Source organism: Elephas maximus, chromosome 3 (assembly GCF_024166365.1).
Source record: "Elephas maximus indicus isolate mEleMax1 chromosome 3, mEleMax1 primary haplotype, whole genome shotgun sequence".
Taxonomy (NCBI): Eukaryota; Metazoa; Chordata; class Mammalia; order Proboscidea; family Elephantidae; genus Elephas; species Elephas maximus.
In genome coordinates this window covers 86,063,131-86,091,111 of record NC_064821.1, presented here as the reverse complement: position 1 = coordinate 86,091,111, position 27,981 = coordinate 86,063,131, and the positions used below count along the sequence as shown (strand labels likewise).

The 27,981-nt window shown below is 43.7% G+C and overlaps 1 protein-coding gene across 9 annotated transcripts in view; it reads right to left on the bottom strand.

The window, feature by feature from the left end:
* ST3GAL3 (ST3 beta-galactoside alpha-2,3-sialyltransferase 3) overlaps nt 1-27,981 on the bottom strand; it is a 283,098-nt gene that overhangs the window by 98,286 nt on the left and 156,831 nt on the right. For 6 of the 9 annotated variants that reach the window (XM_049879050.1, XM_049879048.1, XM_049879045.1 and 3 more), the window contains one exon: nt 20,728-20,820. The exons of the other annotated variants lie outside the window; for them this stretch is intronic. In XM_049879050.1, coding sequence (XP_049735007.1) covers nt 20,728-20,820 — 93 coding nt within the window. The remainder of the gene's footprint in view (nt 1-20,727; nt 20,821-27,981) is intronic. 9 annotated transcript variants of the gene reach the window in all.

Below are 27,981 nucleotides of genomic sequence, written 5' to 3'. Positions count from 1 at the left end.
CTTCTTGGGTTCCCTGTCCTAATAATAGGCATTACAATTTTCCCTACTTTTGAAGCCAGAAACCTGGGAGTCATTCCAGATTCTTCCCTCTCCCTAGCTTGCCGTATTCACTTAGTGATCATCAAGTCAGTTCAGTAGGCGCATAAGCACTTCTCGTTGGTGTTATTGTTAGTTGCTGTCGAGTTGATTCATACTCATGGCGACCCCACCTGTGCAGAGTAGAACTAATCCACAGAGTTTTCAAAGCTGTGACCTTTCAGAAGCAGGCTGGCAGGCCTGTTTTCTAAGGCACCTTTGGGTGAGTTCAAACCACTAACCTTTGAGCTAGTAGTCAAGTACTTAACTGTGCCACCCATGGATTCCTGAGCACTTACTGAGTATCTAATCAGTGCCAGGTACTGTTAGGTGCTAGGATTGGCCATAAACAGGAATAATGCGCAGTCTTTGTCATAGAGGGCGAGACAGATATAAATGCCATGATGACATGTGGTGGCAGTGTAGGTATGGGGAAAGAAGGCTGCACAATATGTTATGGGAGGGGTGGAGTAATGCTTTGATTCTATTCCCTAAGTGTTCCTCAGTCTCTGATTCTCCATCCCCAAGTGACTGCATTCACCTGTTACTGCAACAGTCTCCTAACCAGTCTTTATGCTTCCAATTATCCTCTTCCCATTCACTTTCCATACTGGATCAGAGCTATCTTTCTAAAATAGCAAACCTGATCATATCATTTTCTTGTTTAAAATCTGTCAGTAATTCCTCATGTCCTCCAGAAAAGAGTCTAAAATCCTTTTAGAGTGACGCATGAGGTCTCCCAAGATCTGGCCCTGGATGGCTTCTTCAGCCTTGTCTTCCAGCACTCTAGGATGTATACACTATGCTCCAAACATGCCAGACCACTTGCAGTTCTATGAATGTCCCTGTGTGCCTCACGTTCTTGGCTCATGCATTCCCTGTGCCTAGAACACCTGCCCTATCCTTTTTCAACTGCCTAATTCATATCCGATTTTTAAGACTTAGATAAAATATCAACACCTTCAAAAATCCTTCTCTGAAAGATGAATTTTTCCAGGTCCTTTCTGGTCCACACCCTCCCAGTGCTGCAGGCTTATAGAGGAGGAGGAAAAGAAACCTTCCAAAGCAATTTACCCAGGATGTTAAAGGGGGCCATGACATGTCCTTACCTGGATGTCTTTAGGAACAGGCAGTGTCAAGAAAATATGGGGGTGGGAGAAAGACAGTAATTCCAGAGGCAGGCAGGAGACTAGAAATGGATACAGCTCATTGGCTCCGGCCAGGTGCGGGCTTGAGAGGCCTGTGAGCATTTTAGGTTCACAGACCACATATTTTGAGGAGCTACTGACATGATCTATCCTACCCACTGACATTTGTAGCACCCAGCCTCTGCCAATAAAATACACAAAAAGAAAAGTTTTTAACTGAATGATGGTGAGATACTACTGACCAATGAGCTAATGAGTCTTCTCTGGTTTTTAAATGCTAGAAGCAACTTATCAGAACAAAGGTCAAGAGGTACTGTAAATGGTAGAAGAGGAGTGAGCCTAGAAATCACCTTAGAGAAAAAAGCCTTCTCTGGCCCCCTTAATTTAATTAGGTGGCTCTTTCCTGTGCATTCTATACTTTCGTCTACCATAGTGCCAACACTCTGCATTGCCTTTTTGTTTTCATGTCTGATGCCCCCTTAGACTGAACTTCTGGAGGGTAGGGATTATGTAGTACTCTGCATCCTTAGTACCCAGGAGGTGCCCAACATATGGAAATGCTTGTAAGATAGATAACGGGAGACTGGGTGGAAAGGAAGTATAGTAAACAGTTTCAAGTTGAGAAATTTGGTGATTAAAAAAAAGAGATAAAGGCAACAAATCAGTGCAATGTCAAAAAAAAAGGATTCTTTCACATACTATGTGGGAGATACAAGGAAATACATGAAAACCTATTTATAAGGGTATTGCTCATAGCAATGATGTTTATAATAGGAAGAAATTGGAAAAAATCTAAAAGCACAGCGGTGCGCCACATCTCCACCTGGAGGCTCCACAGGCACTTCAAGCTCAGCATCTCCCCAAATGAACTCAGCTACTGCCCCTAAAATCTGCTCTTCCCCGTGTTCTCTATGCAAACAAACGGCACTGCCATCTTGCCAGCTGCCCACGACAGAAAGTGTGGATCAAGTTTTACTCCTCTCAGTCATCCCTACACCAGCCACCTAGTGTTGTCATTTCTCCTCCCTGACATCTCACTGCCTCCCAGGATCTCCCTCCTCAGTCTCACCTCCTCTAATCCTTTCTCCCTGTTTCTGGCAATGACCTTCCTAAAGCACAAACTTGATGCTGTCATTCCCTCCCTGCCTTGAAACCTTTGCTGACCTTATAATAAGGTGTAACTCCTCAGCCTGGCATTCAAGGCTTCCGGCTCTCCAGAGCTTGTGCTCCAGACAGGCCAGGTTACCAGCAGGTGTGTCTCCTCCCTTCAGTGCATGCCTTTTAAAAATTCTTTGCCTTACCAGTTTCTAATGGTCCTTCAACATTCAGCACAGGTGTCCTTCCAAAAGGGAGCCTTTTCTGACCCCACAGGTCAATGAGGTATCACCTGTACATGCTTGCAAGGTTCTTTGTGCTTGCTCTATCCCTGCACTCACCACAAACAACCACACTGTTCTGTGTGTCTTTCTCCCATTCACTGTCAGCTCCTTGGAGGCAGCAACTGCTTCTCGTTTGTCACTGTACCCCAGAGCTCTGCACAAGGCTTGGTAGACAGTGGGTGCTTTGGGGCTGGGAAAGGGGCAAAATCTACTGGGGGGGTCTCTGGGGCTCAGGAGTGGGCAAGTGGCCACCTCAGACAGCGTCCAGATGGGGATCTGCAAGGTGCCAACCTGGCTGAAGGCCTGGTCCCAGCCCCTACAGATGTGGAGAGGACTTTCTCCTGCCTAAGGGTATTCTCTGCCAGACTGGAGCCTCTGTAGGGGGCTCCTGGGATTAATACCACATGCTGTGCAGACATGCCCAGTCCTAGAGGGTGGAACCTGGCTTGGTGATGGAGCCATGCTTTCCCCAAGCCATTCTTCATTCTTTATGGTCTCTGAATCGCAGAAGCAGAAATTGCTCAGAGTGAGTCTGAGGCTTTCCGTGACTTATGCAGAAGAAATGTCATCAACAGCCTTTTGTTTGGGCTTGACTTGGGTGAGCAGGCCAAGAAGACTTGCTCAGAAGAGTCTTTTCATTTTGTCTGTTTGTAACCCTGGTTCATGCAAAGCCATCCCAAACCAGTTTTTCTGAGGTTCGAAAGCCGTCATCCTCTCAGTTCTGCCATAGCCTGCAGAGCTACTGTGTGACAACCTCCAGACTGGGGCAGGCTGCTCCCTCAAATCCTCTGGCCAGAGCTGGAGGCTGCAGGCTCCCATAGCCCCACACCCACATCAGTGGCACCAGGTGAGGTGCTGGGGATGCAGTGACAAGGGAGGTCTCAGCCCACTCTCCCACTTTTCAACCTGGCCTGAGTGTCACTACAACTCTTGAGGGCCAGCTTCAGCATACGTCCCCCAACAGTAAGCTGGATTGTGACTATATTTTTAAATCCCTTTCCCCAGTGTCCAACACAGTACCCAGCACAGAGAAGGTACTCAATAAAAATGCATTAAATGAGAGGACAAGCAGATATGTAATTCCCAGTTATTTGAACTGAGAAGGAAGAATTATCTAGCATTTAACATATTCTTAGAATGACTTTAGACTCTTCCCACTGTTGATACTGCTGGGATGGAAGTCCTACATGCCAGGTCCCGCAGCACAGGTAAGGTCGCAGCAGGATTCCCCTCCCCCACCCCTTACATCTCCCGCCCTAAGTCAAAACCAGCAGTGACAATTGCGATGATAGGACAGATAAAGGGGAGGGAAGTGGGAGCTGTTCCCAATTCAGTCAGTCAGTAAGTGGTGACACAGGGTAAATTAAAGGTGGAATCAGACAACGACTGGTGGAGGACCACAGGGCAGGGAAGGAGGGCGGGGAGGGGACTACAACACAGTGTGTGTTACAGATGGGGGCGCACAAATTGCTGTGGGAGCCAAAAGCCTGACTCTGCCTGGGGACCCAGGGAAAAACTTCCCGGAAGAGGGAACATCTGAGTTGGAGTCCTGAAGGTGGATAATATGAGGAGGGACACTCCAGACCGACGTGCAGCATCTGTGTGTGGACAGCCCACCAAGCTGCGTGCTTGCCTTGTTCACGGTCCCTTCTGAGGGAGAAGCCTGCCACAAGCGGTTCTTTCAGCGGAGATTGCTGTGCTTTGTGCCAGGTGACACTTGAGCTGCTTCTTTAAGTGAAAGCAGTGGTTCTAAAGGCAGAGAATTCAGGGCAGATCATTCCAGGTTAGGGGAGGAGCATGTGCACCGTATAAAGCTGTAAAGACTATGGTTCTATAGGGAAATGCCATCTGGGGGTTATCGCACCAGAAGGCATCATCTCCTTGGTGTTCGGACAGATCTGACAGGTGATCAGAAGTCTTTTTAATAAATTACAAGTTATCAGTTCCATCCTGTGTGGCTGGAGTTGCCAAAAGCCACACTTCCTGATATGTGGAGGCATTCCTGTATCAACGAACGACAATCACCTGGGTTTGTATGCATGGCCTACACAGGTCCTGACAGCTCCCAGGCATGAGACATTACGGGAAGTTCTCTATGAGAGCTGAGGCAGTAAGGGCATGAAGACAGAACAGCAATGACAATAACCATGACTGACAAAGGGCTTCTGCAGGCCAGGCACCCAGCCAGGGCCTTGTGCACGTTATCTCACATAGCCCTCATAACTTCCCTTGTTCCCATCTTCCAGATGAGCACGCTGAAGCTCAAAATGACTAAGGAACTTGTCAAATCCAAGCTCTTTTCACTTGTCCAGACCAAGGAAGGGGAGCTTCCAGCAGCATTCATCTTTGCTAAGACAGCAGGAATTCGAGGCTGTGACCCTGGCATGGGCACAGGCAAGGCCCCAACCACAAGGGATCACTAACCCAATGGTGAAATTAGGTGACAAAGATGTCCTCTCCCCACTTCCCCAGCCAGTCTTACTCCAAAGGCATGAGATGACAATCTGACTGTGGCCAGACCACTTCTGCCCCAGCTACAAAAAAAAATTCTCTACTTCCTGAAATCTAGGCCAACCCTCAGAAAAGGTCTGAAATGTAGTCAGGGAACTACAGTGCAATTAGGCCCACTCATGGTCTGAGAAGGAAGTGAGCAACCCCCAGCTGGAGGGAACATGGGGGCTGTAGAACATGTCTTTACCCTGTTCTCTCTCTGAGTCCAGCTATTGAACCTTGCCCTGAAAGGGGCTCATGGCTGGACAAGGAAGAGCCCTGCTGCTCACAGGGGTTGGCTCGGGAGACCTGGAAGTGGGGCAGAGAATGGCTGGTCCTTCCTCTCTCCCTTTAGCAAATATTCCTCTGTGGAGTCCCTGAGTGGGTACTGGACACAAAGGGGGTGGGCCCAGTCTTGCCCCTTCCTCCTGAACTTGAACTGGTGCTCATCTTGCTTAACAGATCATCTGTAGTGAACAGTTTCACATTTTTTCACCACATCAAAGACTTTGCTTCTAGGTATGGCTAGCATCTGTGTCTCTCCCAACCTCAGCGCCTTCCTACGGAATCAAAGCCTCTATTCAAATATACAATCCCTGACAAAGGCAGATGACCCAGTAAGCAAGGTAAGCACGGGCTTACTTGTGCTTACTTACTAGTCTCTAGTGAACAATTTCACATGGGTTTCACCATATCGAAGATGTTCACTGCAGATGATCTGGTAAGCAAGGTACTTACCTTGCCTATTGGACAACTGGCCCCTATCTAAACCCTTTGTTTCCTCTCAGTAAATCTGAGTGGCAGCAAAGGGAACATGTCTGTATGAGGGCAGGAGACTTTGTTGGACCGTGCCAGAGACAGGGCTGGGTCCAGAGGCCACATCTCCTGGATGTGCACTCTTCCTTCACAGTCTTGAGTGCTGGGCCTGGTTGGCTGGGCTGCCCTGATGCCTCTTGCACTGTTCTTCAATCTACCCCAGGAAGACAAAGCTCCAAGGAGAGCTGGCTACATCAGCAGCAGCTGTTGCCCATGCTAAAATAATAATAAAAAAAAAAAGATTGTTGCTTTAGGAAGAATTCTTTCCATCAGGGGAACTACAGGGGCTCATGGAACCTAATCAAACCACTGGTCATCCTCATTGCACCCTCCCTAAGGGTAGGTGAAGAGTGGAGACAAGTCTGTTGTGGGGGAGGGGGCCTGGATATCAGGGGCAGCTGCACATGCAGCAACCTCTGGGCAGGAAGAGAAAAGCACAGGAGTAGAGCCAAAGGGTTAGAGGGCAAATAGGAAGCTGAGAGAAGTCCTGCCCTTAATCCCTTTTGCTGGACCTAGGGGTATGCATGATGGTGGAGATAGGGAATGAAGAGGAGACAGCCCATTACTCTGATCACAGTCACCCTTGGATGCATGGGAGCAGGGCCAATGCTGCCGGCAGGCACGGAACCATCCCTAATCAGGCCCAGAGTTCATTTCTGAATCTGGACCCCCGGTACATCCTTTGCCCCATTTGGGGGTCCTGCTCCTTTTGGAGGTATGCTTCCTGGGGCAAGCTGGCACCTGGCCTCTGACCCAGACACTTGAGGAGCTAAGCAGCAGAGTGAAAGGTCTCCTCTTATTTTTACCAACCGTCTGTTTTCAAACTCTTCTCTGGTTGTCCTGCTGTAGGAAACTTCCCCATACCAAGCATGTGGTACACAGGGAGGGAAGGCTGTGTGTGTCTCAACACAGAGGCACAAAGATGTCCCAGGGCCAACTGTCACCAGAACCTGCTTTTGTGATGCTGTCACCAGTCACATTTGGATTTCCCCCATAACGGGCTCCCAAGAGCAGAGGCCACGTTGCCCAAACCTCTCCACATCATCCCCAGACAATCCTGTCCACCTTCTGGGTTTTACATATTGGTTATTTCCAATTTACTTTCCTGCAGCCCAGATCTTCTTGAATTTTAATGAATCAGACCTCAGGCTCTCTCGGCAGGGCTTCCCTTGGGCTACTTCATTGGCCTGGGCCTGGACTCTGCATGGCGTACAGGCAGAGACTAGAAAGCTCTTGTGACTGGAGGCAGGCATGGACCGGTGCCTTACCTCCATGAAGGTGAGGTGAGGCTTCAGCCTGCTTCCCCCTCTAAAAAAAAATAGCTCTGGTTATTTATTTGGGGGTGGGGAGGGGCACACAGTGATCTCTGGGGTGTAGACAAAGTGAAGAGAGCAAGATAATGTCCTGACAATGCCAGCATCTTCCTCTCTGCAGACTTTCTGCCTCAGCCCCTGGGTCTTGTGTGGGTGGAGCCGAGACCTGGGCCCTCCCTTCCAGCCAGGAGCCAGCTCGGGGCTGTTCCTGGCCTGGAGCCTTGCTCGGTTTAGGAGAAGAGCCAGGATCACGTTCTGTGCTCTCACCAGCTTTTGCTCTTCACAGGAAGCAGAGCTCCCCACGTGGGGATCCTGTATCTGAACCAAGAAAAGCAAAGCTGGCTAATCCGACAAGATCAATCCTCAAATACCACAGGAATGCAGCCTACCTGTCTGCTCTCAGCAGGGACTGTGCTTCTAAGCACCTCTAGGGTTCCTACTCTGGGCCTGAGCCTGGGCTGCTCCCCACCCATGTGTCTGACCTTGCTACCGCAGCCCCATCCTCCCAGGCACAGCTCAGGCATCACCTGCACCAGAAGTCACCCCCATCAATCTCTCATCACTTCTCCTGGCTTAAGGGCCTTCTCTGTGCCCCCACAATCCTTTGTCCTCACCTCTCCTGAAAACTTATTACACTCTGGATATTTTGCTATCTCCCTTAACCCTCAGGTAAGAAGGTCCAGATGAGGAAAGGAAGGTTCAGAGAGTTTACGCCCAACCCAGTCCTATTCATTCCCAAAGCCTATGATCTTACCACTCCAAATCCGCACTTCTCAAACCATCTGTGGAGAAGGACCAGTTTGTTTTGCATTTTAAATTTCAATTCTGTCACAGAGTGATAGCTTCATAAAATGTAATTAAAATGAATCACTAGAAAAATTGAATAAAACATATATACAAAAGATAAATCTCATCTTTTAAAATTAGATTTAACAGACATAAACTTACCATACTCTCTCAAACTGCTATAAATGTTTCCAAAGCCTTACTCTAGATTTCTATACTTATCTTGCAGCAAACTGGTTCACGTTGTCGGTTTTGAGTCCCTAGCACATATGTACTCCAAACTGACTGGTGCCCTTGTCTGGGCATTCTACCAAGGATTCTGCCTGGCACCCACCTTCAGGGAGAAGGATGAGACATAGCTCTGCTGGTCCTGACCCAGGGCAGGAGAAAATATATACTCTGATACTATCAAGAGCAGTTAGCAGGCTGAAACTTAGCCCTTTACCTGCAGCAATGAATTTATAACCAGGGAAAGTTCAACAGGTGGGTCTGCAACATTCGCCTTTGCAAAGAAGTGTGGGTCTCTGGCCATCTGGGCAAGGAGACTTTTCCAAAGAAAACACAACCTCCGGCCATCAACTGCAGACCCACCCATGGGGGCTGGAAGACAAGAGCAAAGAAGGAGAGGTGGGATGTGTAGCTATAGGGTACTGGGGGGAGGGGGTTTCTTGAATGGTGGAGGAGAGAGAAGGGGCAACCTAAGACAAGAAGTGGAGCTAATTTAAAAGCAGAACATGGATTATTTCCCAGAGGAGGCTGGGACAGCTGACACTGAGGGGAATAAATGATGACAGAGAAACCAAGAGGACACAGATGGCAATTCCTCCAGCTTCCAGCTGAAGTCTAGGTCGAGGGCAGGCATTTAGTCTGCCTAAGCCCATGCAGGCTATCAATCTGTGTGCACTCTGGAGGCAAGTTTTAGTTTGGACATTTGGGTGAGAGAGGAAAAGAAGAATGACTCCCAGATTTCTGGCTTGAATGATGGAGTGGTAATGGTGTCATTCACTGAGATAGGCTGTGGAGGCTGACCAGATTTAGGGGAAATTCAGTGAGTTGAATATGTTAAAGTTTGCGAATACGCTGAGTTTGAGGAGCTTGAGAGTTATTCAAGTGGAGCTGTCCAGCAGGAAGGTAGGCACTTGGGTCTAGAGATCAGGAGGGATTTGGGATACAAAGAGATAATGGGAGTCATCAGCATATTTGAATTAGCTGAAGCAGTGGAGTGAAAAGAGAAGAGGCCACAAGTGAAGCCTGGGAGCATCAACATTTAAGGATGGGCATAGGAAAAGGAGATTGGTTGCAAAAGGGACTGAGAAGGAAAAGTCAGAGAGGTAGGAGATGAACTAGGAGGGAGTTGGGATACAAAATTAATAAGAGAGAGTTTCAAAACGGAGGAAGCGGTCAATACTGCTAAACTCTTCAGAGAGGTCGAAGGAGAGAAGGTGTATCTATCAGTTAGCACTTCTGTGATCTGGATAACAGCATTTCAGGGAGGCGGAGAGTCGAAGTGGAAGGCAGACTAAGAAGACTGAGTTAGAAAGACATGAGGAAGCAGAGAAGGCAACTGCAGCAAGTCTACTGTACATTCCTGGGATAGGACCCAACTTGCTCCCAGTCTGAAAGGACAATGATATTGTGGAAGCAGACTTTTGTAATTTGTGGTATGAGACAAAATTTAGCAAGGATGCCTTTCAATCTTACCACTTGCCCTGGTGTTAATGATAAAAGTTCCAGGATCCTTCTCTGGAAGGACAGAGAGGGAGGAGCCACAGCCACCCAGCTAGCCTGACCAGGAGCCCACAAGCTTTCAAAGCCCCCAGGGCAGTGCACTAGGACTCCTGTGCCTTCTCATGCAACGGACCTAAACAGGCAACAGGGACTCTGTGCCAATGCTACAGACTTCCTGCCTCAGTGAGCTCAGCAAGGGTTCAAAGGCCAGCCTTGAACTCTGGGCAACTCAGCTTGGACCACAGCAATGATTCCTTAGCAGTGTGGAAATCACAGACACACACAGTCACAGGTACACGCCATGCATCCTGGCCCTCACAAAGCAAAGTGCTTCTCAAGTGAAGTGTGGTTTTCCTCTGTAGACAAAGAGATAATTTCTACACCAGGGTCTCAAAAGCCACCACCAGGCATCTAGGAAGCCTCTGTACTTTGGCCACCAGCCAGCCTGTCTATGAAACACTAGTTGTGAAAGGAAGTAGAATACAATAGTTAGGCATGTGGGCTTTGTGGTCAGAGTGCTCAGGTTCAAAACCCAGCTTCAACACTTCTTATTTGTGCAATCTCAGGCAAATTGCTTGACTTCTCCACACCTCCATTTCCTCACATTTAAAAGTGAGGTAATAATAATACCTACCTCATAGGATTGGTGGGAGGATTAAAATACAAAAAAAGACAGCAAACAGTCTTAGCAAAGTGCCTGATACACAGTAAATGCTCTACAAATGCTCACTATTGTTGCTGCTGTTATTACCCTGCACCATGGCCACAGCCTGAATCAGGGCTCTGCTTCCTCTCTGGGGAAACTGTATACCACAGGCTCAGCCTGTGTATGCCAAACTCACCCCCACGGCTGAGCGGCTCCGCTGGCTCCATTTGAGACATGATACTCAATCTTTTCATCAAAAGAACAAAACCCATTCAAACATAATAGCAAAGTATTGCCAGGAAAATGGGGTATGTCGAGTAAGGTTTTATGAATTATGTTTTTCTTTAAACTTACATTTTGAATGTTTACTGTAACCTATTCTGGGATCTTTATTTCTCCCTGAAAAAACTCATCTGATTATAAGAAAAGTCATTGAGAAAACAGAATTCACTTAATAATTATCTAACATTAAATTTTGCCAACAATTACAGTTTCAAGACACAACATCTCATTTGATTCGTTTGACTGATGAGTTAAGTAATGCTCAGACTTTTCCAAGCTCACATAGGCTGTTAACTGAGAAAGCTATGAGAGCTTTCTGTCTCCAAATCTCATACTCTTTCCAAACTATCATGTATTGGTATATGTCATAATAATTACTTTTCTTCAGTAACTCTCTCTATTGAAAGAGTGTTGTAGCACCATTTCTCATAAGGATAGACATTAATACCCATATATAAAATATTCATTCAATATTAAGTGTCTACTATGTGCAAAAGGAAACCCTGGTGGCATAGTGTTTAGGAGCTAGGGCTGCTAACCAAAAGGTCGGCAGTTTGAATCCTGCTGCTAATCAGGCGCTCCTTGGAAACTGTATGGGTCAGTTCTACTCTGTCCTATAGGGTCGCTATGGGTCAGAATTGACTCCCCGGCAATGGGTTTGGTTTCTGGTTTTTATGTGCAAGAGGCTCTGCTAGGTGTTGCCAACCATGAACAAGACCATGTCTCTACGTTAAGAGGTTCACAGTACACTGAGAAAAAAAAAATTAGTAAATAATTATAAGTACAGTAACAGAGCTATGTGTGAGGCAACGTGATGCACAGGTTGAGAAAAGAGTAACTGGGTGTATGGAGGAGTGGCAGTCAGGGAACACTTTCCTTTCACGAGACCAAATACACAAAAGGCCTTGATCCAATGTTTAGAGCAGGGCAGGTGCTCAATACATTTGAGTTGTTTTGAATCTGATGCCACCCTTTCCCCATTTCACTCATTAGACAAAGATGTATCCAGGAAGACAAGGCTTGAGAAAGAAAAGAAGGATCTTCCAGCAGACAGCACAAAGGTGTGAGAGGGAGGACTGAGGCAGATTGGGAAGCAGGACTCTGCAGCCTGGACAGGCTAACATATTGGCACCCCTTCCTCTACCACTGCCTGTTTCCCAATCTGCATCCCAGGGGTGGGAGTGAATGACTAGAAGGGCTCAGGGAGGAGTGGGGTTTAGGAATAGAGTGAGAATGTATGCTTCACATAGCACTTGGTAGTAAAAAAATAAAGATAAAGATTTAATGGTTTGCGTTTTTTAGACTGTGTTAAAACCAGCACATCGAAAGAGTTGCATCAGGACTTTTGGTATCAGGATATTAATGCTATAAAAATCAACATCCTGGAATTACACAGTATTTTTTTGGTCAAGATGTCAAGAAAAATGAGGAAAATATTTCATGAGGAAACAAATCTGTATCCCAACCTCACAACACACACACACACACACACACACACACACATACAGATAGAGTAATAATAAAATGTAAATAATATAATGTAACAGTACTAGAAGAAAACTGAGAAAGATATGTTCATAAACTATGTATATATAAAAATTTAAAAATTGCTATGGAGGGGAATTTTCCACTATTGAAATTACACACACCTATAACTTTTTTTTTTTTTTAATTTTTATTGAGCTTCAAGTGAACATTTACAAATCAAGTCAGTCTGTCACATATAAGTTTATATACACCTTACTCCATACTCCCACTTGCTCTCCCCCTAATGAATCAGCCCTTCCAGTCTCTCCTTTCGTGACAATTTTGCCAGCTTCCAACTCTCTCTACCCTCCCATCCCCCCTCCAGACAGGAGATGCCAACACAGTCTCAAGTGTCCACCTGATACAAATACCTCACTCTTCATCAGCATGTCTCTCCTACCCACTGTCCAGCCCCTTCCATGTCTGATGAGTTGTCTTCAGGGATGGTTCCTGTCCTGAGCCAACAGAAGGTTTGGGGACCATGACAGCCGGGATTCCTCTAGTCTCAGTCAGACCATCAAGTATGGTCTTTTTGTGAGAATTTGGGGTCTGCATCCCATTGATCTCCTGCACCCTCAGGGGTTCTCTGTTGTGCTCCCTGTCAAGGCAGTCATCGGTTGTGGCCAGGCACCAACTAGTTCTTCTGGTCTCAGGATGATGTAAGTCTCTGGTTCATGTGGCCCTTTCTGTCTCTTGGGCTCATAGGTCTCGTGTGACTTTGGTGTTCTTCATTCTCCTTTGATCCAGGTGGGTTGAGACCAATTGATGCATCTTAGATGGCCGCTTGTTAGCATTTAAGACCCCAGATGCCACATTTCAAAGTGGGATGCAGAATGTTTTCATAATAGAATTATTTTGCCAATTGACTTAGAAGTCCCCTTAAGTCATGGTTCCCAAACCCCCGCCCTTGCTCCGCTGACCTTTGAAGCATTCAGTTTATCCCGGAAACTTCTTTGCTTTTGGTCCAGTCCAGTTGAGCTGGCCTTCCGTGTACTGAGTATTGTCCTTCCCTTCACCTAAAGCAATTCTTGTCTACTAATTAATCAGTAAAAAACCCTCTCCCACCCTCCCTCCCTCCCTCCCCACCTCGTAACCACAAAAGTATGTGTTCTTCTCAGTTTATACTATTTCTCAAGATCTTATAATAGTGGTCTTATACAATATTTGTCCTTTTGCCTCTGACTAATTTCACTCAGCATAATGCCTTCCAGGTTCCTCCATGTTATGAAATGTTTCACAGATGCGTCACTGTTCTTTATCGATGCGTAGTATTCCATTGTACACACCTATAACTTTTGATCCAGAAATATATATTTTAGGTAAATTCACATATGTGGGAAATTATGTACAAAAAAGGTTATTCACTGAAGTAATATTTGTAATAGGAAAGATTAGAAATTGCCTAAATGTCCATCAACAGGGAACTGATTACTAAACTTTTGTACATCTATACAATGGACTGCTATGTAAAAATGAATGAGGGGACTTCCGCTTCCAGCCATGAGGAATAATAGGGGTGGGATTTAACTTCCATCTTAAACAATTAGAAAACCAGTCAAAATTCATGAAACAATGGTTGTCAGACTTTGGCCTGATCCTACAAAAAGGAAACAAATGAGGTGAGCCCGATAACAGTTTCCAGGTCACAATACAGGGATGGGGAATCCAAACAGAGCCCAGTGGTCTTCTGAAATGAAGAGAGAGATTAAAGTTCAGGGAGACCAAAAAGGCTGGACTCTATGGGGAAGACTACTGTAGAGGAGGGAGCTACACAGTGAACTCTGGAGATGTGCAAAGGGGACCCTTCAAATCATTGGCTAAGTACTAATCTATACATGCATGAAAAGAAACTGATGCTGAGGAAAGAACCATCACACAGGACTAGAAATTGCTTGTGTTCAAACAAACCAGACTGGAAATGCGCCAGCCAGAGTGTAAAGGCCTTATAATACATGGGGTACTGGGCAGAGTCCTCAGAAGGATGTCATTTACAGTGGGGATAAATTAGCCCTAGACAAAAGGTTAAGACCTGGTCTAACAAGGTTAAAAACAAGCCTCAAAGGGATACAACTGATTCCAAGTAGTTTAACTACATGTCAGAACAAAATCTAGCACTATTTAAAGGAATACAACAAAATCTATCAACAGAACAACATAAAATTCACATTGTCTGGAATCCAATAAAAAATTACATGGAATGCAAAGAATCAGGAAAATATGAACCAAAACTAGGAAAAAAACAAAACGAATCAAAAGGAACAGCATCAGAAATGATGACAAAATTAGCAGGCAAGGATGTTAAAACAGCTATTATAAAATGTTCTATATGTTGAAGAAGGTAGAAGAAAACGTGAACATAATTAGGAATGAAATGGAAGATAACAAAAGACCCAAATGGAACTTATAGAGTTAAAAACACAATATCTCATATGGAAATACACTAGATGGGATTAACAGCTGATTAGATACCACAAAAGATCAGTGAACATGAAGACACAACAATATCAACTACCCAAAATGAGGCACAGAGAGAAATAAGATTGAAAAAAGAAAACAAAACTCCCCAGAGCATCAGTGAACTGTAGGGCAAGTGGCATGACATACAGGTAATTGGAATTTTGGGAGGGGGTTGGATAGAAAAAGATTTGAAGAAATAAGGACAAAAAAGTTGAAAATTTGATAAAAACTATGAACCCATAGGTGGCCCAATGAGCACAATTAACCCCAAGCTAAATAAATATAAAGAAAACTGCAATAAGGTGCATCATGACCAAATTGCTCAAAATCTGTGATAAAGAGAAAACCTCAAAAAGCAGTCAGAGGAAAATAGAAACATTACATACAAAGGAACAAAGAATGACAGAAAACTTTTCATCAGAAACTATGCGAGCTGTCATGGATTGAATTGTATCCCCAAAAATATACGTCAATTTGGCTAGGGCATGGTTCTTGGTCTTGTGTGACTGTCTACCATTTTGTCATCTGATGTAATTTTCCTGTGTTATAAATCTCTATGATGTTAATACGATAGGATTAGTGGCAGTTATGTTAATGAGGTGGACTCCATCTATAAGATCAGATTGTGTCTTAAGCCAATCTCTTTTGAGACATAAAAGAGAGAAGCAAGCAGAGAGACATGGGGACCTCATACCACCAAGACAGCAGCATCAGGAGCAGAGTGTGTCCTCTGGACCCAGGGTCCCTGCATCTGAGAAGCTCCTAGACCAGGGGAAGCTTGATGAGAAAGACATTCCTCCAGAGCCAACACAGAGAAAAAGCCTTCTCCTGGAGCTAGCACCCTGAATTCAGACTTCTAGCCAACTAGACTGTGAGACAATAAACTTGTGTTTGTTAGAGCCATCCATATGTGGTATTTCTGTTATAGCAGCATTAGATAACTAAGACACAAGCCAAAAAACAAAAAAAAGGAGCTACATCTTTAAAGCCCTGAGGGAGAGGTGACCTGTCAATCTAGAATTGCATACTCACAAAAAAAACATACAAAACTGAAGGAAAAATAAAGATTTTTTTTCTGATAAACCAAAGCTGAGGAACTTCATTGCCAGCATAAGTAATGTTAAAATAAATTTCTTCTGACAAAAACAAAACAAACAAAAACAGACCAAAATTTATTTATCTACACAAAAAAGAGGAACCATAAAGATAAATTTGTGGATACATATAAAAGACCTTTCCCCTCCCTTTTAACTCATTTTAAATAATACTTCACTGTTTAAAAACAAATAAGATCAATGTTGTGTGTGTTTATAAAACATGTAGATGTAAAATGTATGTCAACAATAGTACAAAGAATGGAAGAGGGAAATGGAAGTATACTGTAGTAAAGTTCTTATACTCCAGATGACATGGTATGATATTATTTGGAAAAGACAGTCAAAAGTTAAAGATGTATATTGTAAACCTGGGAACGATTACAGTAAATATAAAACAAAGAGTTACAGTTATTAACCCAATACCCAACCCAAAAAACCAAATCCATTGCTGTCAAGTCAATTCCCACTCATAATGGCCCTATGGGACAGAGTAGAACTGCCCCATAGGGTTTCCAAGGCTGCAAGTCTTTACAGAAGCAGACTGCCACATCTTTCTCACTCAGAGTGGCTGCTGTCTTCAAACCACCGATCTTCTGGTTAGCAGCTGAATATTTTAACCACTGTGCCAGCAGGGCTTCTATATTATGTCAACAGTGGAGGTAAAATGAAATCATAAAACATACTCAGTCCAAAAGGAGTCAGGAAAAGGGAGGGGGGGAACAAATAGAAAACTAATAGCAATGTAGTAGATTTAAACGCAACCAAGTGATGATCATATTAATGGCATAAACATTCCAACTAAAAGGCACTCATTGTCAGACTGGATAAACAGGAAAGATTCAACTATGTGCTGTCTATAAGAAACCCACTTAAAAGATGTAAATAGGTTAAAGTTAAAAGGATAGAAAAACATGTATCATGATGAAGCTAATCAAAAGAAAGTTGGAGTGGTTATATGAATGGCAGACAAGAACAAATTCACAACAAGGATTACTATCGGGGGAAGAAGGACATTTCACAAAAATGAATGAATCTAATCAGCAAGGGAATATAACAATTCTAAATATACATGCACCAAATAACAGCTTCAAAATACATAAAACAAAAACTGATAAATGGAGATTTCAAAACCCCTCTCTCAGTAATTGATAGAACAAGTGGACACAAATCAGTAAGGGTAGAGAAGACTTCACAAACACTATCAGCCAACCTAATGTCCATTAGGATATTTATAGAATACCTAGTAATAGCAGAAATACTATCTTTTAAAGTGCACTCAGACCATTCACCAAGATAGACCATATTCTGTTCCACAATATGTCAGACACTATTGAAATGAATATGATAACAACAAAAAAAGCAAGGTACAGACAATAAATACAGTATGTTCCCACTTAACGGTAAATTGGCTATCTCTAGAGAAGGGGTCTGGAGTGGGAATATATGCCCTTTGTATTGTTTGGGAAACTCTGGTGGCATAGCAGTTAAGTGCTACTGCCTGCTAACCAAAAGGCTGGCAGTTTGAATCCACCAGGCACTCCTTGGAAACCCTATGGGGCAGTTCTACTCTGCTATGAGTCAGAATCGACTCGACGGTAGTGGGTTTTGGTACTGTTGGAGTTTTCTTTTCTTTTCTTTTTTTAAACCACATGCTTATATTACTTTGAATTAGAAAAAATAAAAGAAACCTATATACAGGAAAATTCACAGGTGTCTGATGCACGGAACTGAGTTGTATTTTTCTTGTTAGGTGCAGTCGAGTCAGTTTCGACTCATAGTGATCCTATGTACGACAGAAGGAAACACTGCATGGCCCTGTGCCATCCTTCGCTGTGTTTGAGCCCACTGTTGAAGCCACTGTGTCAATCCGCCTTGTTGAGGGTCTTCCTCTTTTTTGTTGACCCTCTACTTTACCAAGCATGATGTCATTCTTCAGGGACCGATCCCTCCTGACATGAGACGTAGTCTTGCCATGCTTGCTTCTAAGAAGCATTCTGGCTGTACTTCTTCCAAGACATTTGTTTGTTCTTCTGGCAGTCCACAAAATATTTAGAGGACTTCGCCAACACCATAATTCAAAGGTGTCAATTCCTCTTCAGTCTTCCTTATTCATTGTCCAGCTTTCACATGCATGTGAGGCGATTGGAAATACCATGGCTTGGGTTAGGCACACATTAATCTTCAAGGTGACATCTTTGTTTTTTCATACTTTAAAGAGGTTTTTTGCAGCAGATTTGCCCAATGTAAGATGTTGTTTGATTTCCTGACTGCGCTTCCATGGGAATTGATTGTAAGGAAAATGAAATCTTTGACAACTTCAATATTTTCTTTGTTTATCATGATGTTGCTTATGGGTCCAGTTGTGAGAATTTTTGTTTTATGCTGAGGTGATATCCATACTGAAGGCTGTGGTCATTGATCTTCATCAGTAAGCATGTCAAGACCTCTTCACTTTCATCAAGCAAGGCTGTGTCACCTGCATATCGCAGGTTGTTAATGAGTCTTCCTCCAATCCTGATCCTGCATTCTTCTTCATACAGTCCAGCTCCTTGGATTATTTGCTCAGCATACAGTCTGAATAAGTATGGTGAAGGGATACAACCCTGACACACACTCTTCCTGGTTTTAAACCACGCAGTATCCTTGTGTTCTGTTCCAACAGCTGCCTCTTGGTCTATGTACAGGTTTCTCATGAGCACAACTGTGTTCTGGAATTACCATTCTTCACAATGTTACCCATAATTTCTTTTGATCCACACAGTCAAATGCCTTTGCATAGTCAATAAAACACAGGTAAACTTCTTCCTGGTACTCCCTGCTTTCAGCCATGATCCATCTGCCTACAGCAACGATATTTCTAGTTCCATGTCCTCTTCTGAATGCAGCTTGAATTTCTGGCAGTTCCCTGTCAATGTACTGCTGCAACTGTTTTTGAATTATCTTCAGCAAAATTTTACTTGCATGTGATATTAATGATATTGTTTGATAACATCTGCATTTTGTTGGATGAACTTTCTTTGGAATGGGCACAAATATGGATCTCTTCCAGTCAGTTGATCTGGTAGCTGTCTTCCAAATTTCTCAGTATAAACGAGCAAGCACCTCCAGCACTGCATCTGTTCGGTGAAACATCTCAATTGGTATTCCGTCAATTCCTGAAGGCTCGTTTTTCGCCAATGTCTTCAGTGCAGCTTGGAGTTCTTCCTTCAATACCATTGGTTCTGGATCATATGCTACCTCCTGAAATGGCTGAATGTCAATCAAGTCTTTTTGATACAGTGATTCTGTGTATTCCTTCCATCTTTTATGATGATTTTGATGTCATTCAATATTTTACCCACAGAATCCTTCAATATTGCAACTCGATGCTTCAATTTTTTTTTTTTTTTTTTTCGGTTCTTTCAGCTTGAGAAATGCTGACTGTATTCCTCCCTTTTGGTTTTTTAACTCCAGGTCTTTGCATATTTCATTATAATACTTTGTCTTTTTGAGCCACCTTTTGAAATTTTCTGTTCAGCTCTTTTACTTCATCATTTCTTTCTTTCGCTTTAGCTACTCTACATTCAAGAGCAAGTTTGAGAGTCTCTTCTGACACCCTCTTTGGTATTTACTTTCTTTGCTTTTTTTTTTAATGGCTTTTTGCTTTCTTCATGCATGATGCCCTTGATGTCATTCCACAGCTTGTCTGGTCTTCAGTCATTAGCGTTCAATGTGTCAAATCTATTCTTGAGATGGTCTCTAAATTCGAGTGGGATATACTCAAGGTCATACTTTGGTTCTCATGTACTTGTTTTAATTTTCTTCAGAAAATACTTATTACAATATAGAACACGGTGCAAGACACTTTAGAGGCGCTCAATAAATAGCCAGAGGAAGCAAAATATTTGGAGTCAATTCAGAAGGCAGACCCTACACAAAAAGGTCACTGTTTGAACATCAGATACTCAACTAACATAGTCCCTGCTTTTACATGAGGAGCTAAGTTTGGATTGATCAAGTGAGAAAAAGAAAAGGAGTGTAAAAATCAAATACCCTGGATTTACTTTCAGGCAAGCTGTTTCTCAGCATTCCCTTGCAAGTACATTTTGTGCCCTTCATGTAAGCCTTCCATCCAGTGAGCAGAGCTCAACCCTAGAGGCCACCCATGGGAGTTCATGGCTTATCTGGTGGTCCAAGTGCTACATCCCAACGCACAGAGGGTCCTGTGCAGCCTTTCCTCCAGCCATTCCACATCAGAAGTTCCTGCAACTTTCTAAAGGAACAAAATGACACTGACAGTCTTATTGCACTCCAGACTGCAGACAAGACAATCTCAGCGCATCAGGCCCTTTTTCATACCGAGACTTCAGGAAAATAAAACCCTAAAGGAAAAGGTAGATAAAGGGCCTCCGAGGCCCTTCAGCAGAATTTGGTAAAAGGAACTCCCTGGGTTTGGCATAGATCCTCTGCAGTAAGCCTGATATCAAAAAAATCGGGAACTCCAGGATGCCAAATGGGTAAGAGGAAAGGTGCTAAAACTCAGACAGCCTCGGAATGTCCTCTTTGTCCCTTGCTTTATTTGGATATGCCTCCCTGAAGTCTGCTAGTCGGTCCTCAGCTTCCAAAAAAAGTTTGTTTGTCCACTGATACTATGACTTGGAACTTCTGTACTGGACAGCCTTATCTGGCTGCCTCTAGATACCTGGCTTCCATGTGGCAACCACCTAGGTTCTACCTCCTCCCTCTCCTCCACAGAAGCAAGGTGTGTTGGCAGGTTCAAGCTCCAAGAGGCAGGACCTAGGGGTAGGTGTGGCAGAGGCAGAGACTGGAATTGGGATAGGAACCTATAGGTGTTTCCAGGCACCCACAGGCTCTAGGACACAGGAAGGAAGTCACACAGAATCTGTTTTCTCAGGAGACTATTGCTTGCAATGGGGAGCAGATGACCCTCATTTGGCCGTGGGCCAGGATGTCTAGGCAGTAGAAGGCAACAGTAGCACTTACCGGGGGAAGATGGCGGTCATCAAGGCTGAAGCATAGCCAGGCTTACAAGCTCCCTCTGAAAAGTTTGCATACTTGGTGGCTAACTCAGCAGGCCTATGGGAAGAGAAGGAAAGTCACACCTTGCAAGGCACTGAACATTCAGTGGGTTATTAATTCATGAAGAGTTGTAGTTGTTTAAACCTTAAATAAAGCTTCATTCCCTATTATCAGCACTTTAGGCCTTTTTCCACACTAAGGTTTGAAAAAGAAAACCCTGAAACAATAGGTAGATAAATAAGCAAAGCTCCTCAGCAGAACATGGTAAAAGGAACTCACTAGGTTTCAAATAGACTATTTGCAGCAAGCCTGATACCAAGGAAATCAGTAACTCTACCCAGGCTCGTAGATGTGGAGGTAGAGTTTGGAGACCTACAGAAAAGAGCTACTTAGGCTTTGGTAAAGTCCTGGGTACTGTCCTTTCACCCTTTCTAGTACTGTCCTACACGTCCAGCCTCATCAGCTTCTATTCTCTCCCGGCACACTATGATCCAACCAGTTGGACCCATTCACAGTGCCCTGAATATAGGTACAAGGTACACGTATTACTAGGGCTGTTAATGCAACTATTAGACATTTAACTGAGGATGTTCTCCTGCTCTACTGTTTCTCTGTCTGAATGTTCTTCCTTGTCCTCCACCTGGCTAATGCCTACTGGTCCTTCACAACTAAGCTCAGATGTGAACTTCACTGGCATTTCTTCCCTGACCCTCAGACTGGGCGAAGTACCTCCTCTCTGCTTCCACAGTCCCTCCCCACCCCCACCCCCATTGGCACTCACCATACTGTACTGTAATTGCTGGTAGTATGTCTACTATTATACTGTCAGTTTCTGAGGTCAAAGTCAGTCTGATTTAACTGTACACCCCAGTACCTTGTCAGAGGTGGGCACTCAGAAGACCCTTACCATTTTCTGAAGGAACTATGCGGCCCTGACAGTCTCACTACACTCTGACCTGCAAACAGGACAATCTCAGGAACCTACAGGCCAGAAGCTGCTGAATATTGTTCAAGAGACTTATGTTCTAGCCCCTGCTTTGCTGCTGTGTGACTAGTCACGTCATCTCACATCTCGGGGTTTCAATGTCTTGTGTGTTCAATGTGAGGCTGAGGTCACTGCCCTTCTACCAAAGTCTCCGCCCTATGTAGCCTACAGAAAACCACAAGTGAAGCTCAGGATACAGTCAGTGACTGGGCTCAGTGACTGCCAGGCTGGGGGCCCTGCATTCTGGGGCACCTGAGTGAGCCATGGCTGGCTGCCAGTTCTGAGCCCCAACTTCCCCACCTCCACCCTTGGGCCTGCTGCCAATGCTTGGATACCCAGCTGCTCCACTGTGCTGGGGCCCTCTGGCAAGTCTTCTCTCAGGGTTGCCTTCTGCAAGCGCTGGGTGGGGGGGGTGTGACGCCTATACCAGACAGCCAGAAACGACAATGCCACTGTCACTGCCTATTCACTGTCTAATTCACCATGTGCCCCTGTGGGTCTAGCCCAGGGCCTTGTACAGAGTAATGGCTCATTGAATTCAGACAAACTCATTTTTTTTTTTTACTTATGTGCAATTCTTCCAGAAATCTGCATTTTAAGGTTTGCTACCAATAAAATTAAAAGCCTGAAATGCAAATACAAATGCAAATGCTGAGTGACAAGTCAGGTTGCTGGGACTTCATTTGGTAGGCAAAAGAAAGTCAAAGGTTTTAACAAGAGAGTAACAAGTATTTTCTTAGGTAAACAATTGTATTTAGAAATGAAATATAAACTTCAGTGCAATTACTAGCTGCTTTTGGACTAGGTACAGAGATGAAAAGATTATAGATCTTTCAGTTACTCCTTAAGAGCACTGCAAGTACTATTGTTAATTTACACATGAGGCTCAGAACAATGCAGAGACTTATCCAGGGTTACACAGCTAATAAGTGGTAGATACTGTATTTGAACACATTTCTCTCTACACCAGAGAGTTAAGATGACACTACCACCAGCGTGGTTCACAGTAAGTGCTATCACCAAACTACGCAGAGTCCAAGTGATAGCATAAGAGCGGTCAATGCGTTCACAGATGGTCCAGAGAGGTCAAGATGGCTTCACCAAGCTTTTTGGAAGTATATACACAAATAGTGAGGCACTGTGAGTCTCCTCATATGTTTGTAAGGGGCCCCGATAGCACAGTAGTTAAGAGCTAGGCTGCTAACTGAAAGGTTGGTGATTCCAACCCACCAGCAACTCCTCGAGAGAAAAGACCTGGCTATCTGCTCCAGTAAAGATTACAGCTTAGGAAACCCTATGGGGCAGTTCCACTCTGTTCTATACAGTCACTATGTGTCGGAATCGACTCAACGGCACACAACAACAGAAACGTATCTTTGTCTCCCAGTCCCCCACCATTTACTTGCCCACCTTGTCCTATGAGTTCCTGTGGTCTTTCTGGATTCCAGGAAGTTTCACAAAAAAGTTGAAGAACAGATGACAGCCATCTTTCTTAACACAGTGAATTACAGAAAGTAAATGTACAACAGCAGGCAAACCTGTGGCCACATCTTTCCTTTCTTTAGTTTGCACCATCAACTTTTGGCAAGATGCTTCGAGAACAAGGGCAGCGGGACAGTCCAGGGTCCAAGGGGAAAGCTGGGGAACAGGGAAGCCAGAACCCAGCAGGAAACGCAAAGGCAAGAGAAGTCATTACCAAATTAAAATGCCTTAGAAATGGCCTCTTGACTATCCCAAGTGAGAGATGAATAGGGGGAGTGTTAGGGATTCTGAGTCATACAGCAGCCTGGGACCTCTGGGGCAGTTAGTGGTCAAAACCACTAGGATTAACAGCAGCCAATTCCCTCAGGCCAGAATAGTTAGTTTCTCTAAGGCACTCACACTCTAAATGCCAGGAGGCCTCCACAGATGTCTGATCAAATCATTCAGCCCTTGTTCTTCTCCCACACTGCAGCTGGTCTTTCATTTTGGGAGATTTAGCTTTTGAACCAGTAAGAGCGCCTATTGTCCTGCAAACGTGACTACCAAGGCTCTGGGGTGAAGAGTGTAAACCATTGCACTCTCAAGAGGAAATCCAGATGGACAGACAGATGGACAGACTGGACAAAAGAAGGAACCAGACATTCATCCCCTGCTTCACTCAGGGGCACTGAGTTTAAGGAGCCAGGTCAGGCAATGGATTGGAAATTGAAAGAGCAGAGGCTCTGGAATCAGAAACAATCACGGAGGACACTGACAAGCTATGTAACCTCAGGCAAGTAATAGAAAATCTGATTCTCAGCTTCCTCATCTGTAAATGGAAACCACTTAATTCCTAGAGATCCTGTGAGGATTTGATGCGAAAACACCGTTGGAGGGGCTGCTGTCCTCTAAAGCACCATACACATTATGTACAAGATCAGGTGGCAGAGGCAGGCAGGCAGCCAGATCCTGGAGGCTATGGTCTCTTGGTGAAAGTTGGAACTCTGTCATAAAGGAGAGCTACCAAAGACTTTCAGTGGGAAAGGTCCCAATGTGTGCTTTAGGAGGATCAGCACCTGGCACAAGAGGAGCAGCACTGCAGGAGGCTGAAAGGAGCAGTCAGTGAGACAGAAAAATAATCAGGAGAGAGTGTGATGTCCCAGCTGCCAAGGGAAGAAAGTGTCTCAAGAAAGCTGCAGTGACCATCTTCAACAAACATGGCAGGCAGCTCCGGTACGGTGTGCTGCGACTGGAGAACTGACAGCTGGATTGGGCAATGTGGAGATCACTGCTGCCCTTGATGCCAGCGGCTTCACTGGACTATGGGGTGAAACCCTAAGAGAAAATAGGAGGAGAGGGGTTGGAATTACGGCATTATACTATTTTTTTTGAGGAGTTTTACTATAAAGGGAGACAGAAATGGGGGAATATCTGGAGGGGGGAAGGAGGAAAAAGGTAGTGTTTTTTTTTAACTGGCTTCAGGTGAAAGTTTACAGCTCAAATTAATTTCTCATACAAAAATTTATACACATACTGTTATGTAACCCTAGCTGCAATCCCTACAATGTGACAGCACACTCCCCCATTCAAATAGCTCCTGTCCCCTTCTGCCTTCTCACCCCACCTCCTGACAGGAGCTGCCCATTTAATCTCCTGTATCAAAAAAAAATTTTTTTTTCTATCTATTTGAACTAAGAAGCACATTCTTCACAAGTATTATTTTATGTTTTACAGTCCAGTCTAATCTTTGTCTGAAGAGTTGGCTTCGGGAATGGTTTTAGTTCTGGGTTAACAGAGAGTCCAGGGGCCATATCTTCTGGGGTTCCTCTAGTCTCAGTCAAACCATTAAGTCTGACCTTTTTACTAGAATTTGAGTTCTGCACCAAACTTTCCTCCTGCTTCATCAGAGACTCTGTTGTGTTTCCTGTCAGGCCAGTCATTGGTGGTAGCCGGGCACCATCTACTTCTTCTGGTCTCAGGCTGATGGAGTTTCTGGTTTATGTTTTTTTGGTCTCTTGGGCTAATACTTTTCTTCTGTTGTTGGGGTTCTTCATTCTTCTTTGCTCCAGGTGAGTTGGGACCAACTGATGCATTTTAGATGGCCGCTCGGCAGCTTTTAAGACCCCAGATGCCACTCACCAAAGTGGGATGCAGAACATTTTCCTAATAAATTTTGTTATGCCAACTGACCTAGATTTCCCCAAAAACCAGGGTCCCCAGACCCCCGCCCCTGCTACCCTGACCCTAGAAGTGTTTGGTTGTGTTCAGGAAACTTCTTAGCTTTTGGTTTAGTCCAGTTGTGCTGACTTCCCTGAATTGTGTGTTGTCCCTCCCTTACCTAAGACAATTCTTGTCTACTATCTAGTCAGTGAATTCCCCTCTCCCTCCCTCCATACCCTCATACCATCAAAGAATGTTTTCTTTTGTGATTTAACCTTTTCTTGAGTAATTACAATAGTGGTCTCATGCAATACTCGTCCTTTTGCAACTAACTAATTTCATTCAGCATAATGTCTTCCAGATTCATCCATGTTGTGAGATGTTTCACAGATTCATCATTGTTCTTTATCGTTGCATAGTGTTCCTTTGCATGAATATATCATAATTTGTTTATCCATTCATCTGTTGATGGGCACCTTGGTTGTTTCCATTTTTTTGCTATTGTGAACAGTGCTGGAATGAACATGGGTGTGCAAGTATCTACACATGTGATGGCTATTTTTCTCTAGGATATATTTCAAGAAATGGGATTGCTGCATCATAAGTTTTTTCTATTTCTAGCTTTTTAAGGAAGTGATAAATCGATTTCTGAAGTGGCTGTACCATTTTACACTGCCACCAGCAGTGTATAAATGTTCCAGTCTCTCCACAACCTCTTCAACATTTATTACCTTGTGTTTTTTGGATTAATGCTACCCTTGTTGGGGTTTTTTTTGTTGTTGTTGTTGGGGTTGGATGGTATCTCATTGTAGTTTTGATTTGCATTTCTCTAATGGCTAATCATCATGAGTATTTACACATGTATTTGTTAGCCACCTGAATGTCTTCTTTGGTGAAGTGCCTGTTCATATCCTTTGCCCATTTTATAACTGGGTTATTTAATCTTTTTGTTGTTAAGGTTCCACAGTATCTTGTAGATTTTAGAGATTAGACCCTGATTGGATGTGTCATAGCCAAAAATTTTCTTCTCAGTGTATAGGTTATCTTTTTACTCTTTTAGTGAAGTCTTTTGATGAGTATAAGTGTTTGATTTTTAGGAGCTCCCAGTTACCTAGTGTCTCTTCTTGTGTTTGTGCATTGTTAGTTATGTTTTGTATTCTGTTTATGCCATGGCGTTGTCTCTCTTTTTAATTCCATAATCTTTATTGTTTTATGCTTTATATTTAGGCCTTTGATCCATTTTGAGTTAGTTCTTGTACATGGTGTGAGGTATCAGTCTTGTTTCATTTTTCTTGCAGATGGATATCCAGTTATGCCAGCACCAGTTGTTAAAGAGACTGTCTTTTTCCTATTTAATGGACTTTGGGTCTTTGTCAAATATTAGCTGTTCATAGGTGGATGAATTTACATCTGGATACTCAATTCTGTTCCAATGGTCTATGCATCTGTTGTTGTACCAGTACCAGGCTGTTTTGACTACCATGGTGGTATAACAGGTTCTAAAATCAGGTAGTGTGAGGCCTCCTACTTTGTTCTTCTTCTTTGGTAATGCTTTATTTATCTGGGGCCTCTTCCTTTTCCATATGACATTGATGATTTGTTTCTCTATCTCATTAAAAACTGTCATTGGAATTCGGATCTGTAGATTGCTTTGGGTAGAACTGACATTTTCACAATGCTGAGTCTATCCATGAGCAAAGAATGTTTTTCCAAGTATCTAGGTCTCTTTTGGTTTCTTGCAGTAGTATCTGGTAGTTTTCTTTGTATAGGTCTTTTACATCTCTGGTTCGATTTATGCCTAAGTATTTATCTTCTTGGGAGCTAATGTAAATGCTATTGATCTGGTGATTTCCTCTTCGACCTTCTCTTTGTTGGTGTAGAGGAATCCAACTGATTTTTGTATTTTTATCTTGTATCCTGATACTTTGCCGAACTCTTCTATTAATTCCAGTAGTTTTCTTATGGATTCTTTGGGGTTTTCTGTGTATAAGATCATATCATCTGCAAATCGGGATATTTATACTTCTTCCTTACCAATTTGGATGACCTTTATTTCTTTTTCTTGCCTTACTGCTCTGGCTAGGACCTCCAGAACAATGTTGAATAAGAGTAGTGATAAAGGGCATCATTGTCTGGTTCCCGTTCTCAAGAGGGGTGCTTTCAGACTTTCCATTTAGGATGATGTTGGCTGTTGGCTTTGTATAAATACCCTTTATTATGTTGAGGAATTTCCCTTCTATTACTATTTTGCTGAGAGTTTTTACCACGAATGGGTGTGGGCCTTGTTAAATGCCTTTTCTGCATCAATTGATAAGGTCATGTCATTCTTGTCTTTTATTTATGTGGTGGATTATATTGATTGTTTTTCTAATGTTGAACCATCCCTGCACACCTGGTATGAATCTCACCTGGTCACGGTGAATTATTTTTTTGATATGTTGTTGAATTCTATTGGGTAGAATTTTGTTGAGGATTTTTTAATCTAAATTCATTAGGGATATTGGTCTGTAATTGTCTTTTTTTGTGGTGTCTTTACTTGGTTTTGGTATCAGGGTTATGCTGGCTTCATAGAATGAGTTTGGAGTATTCCATTCTTTTCTATGCTCTGAAAT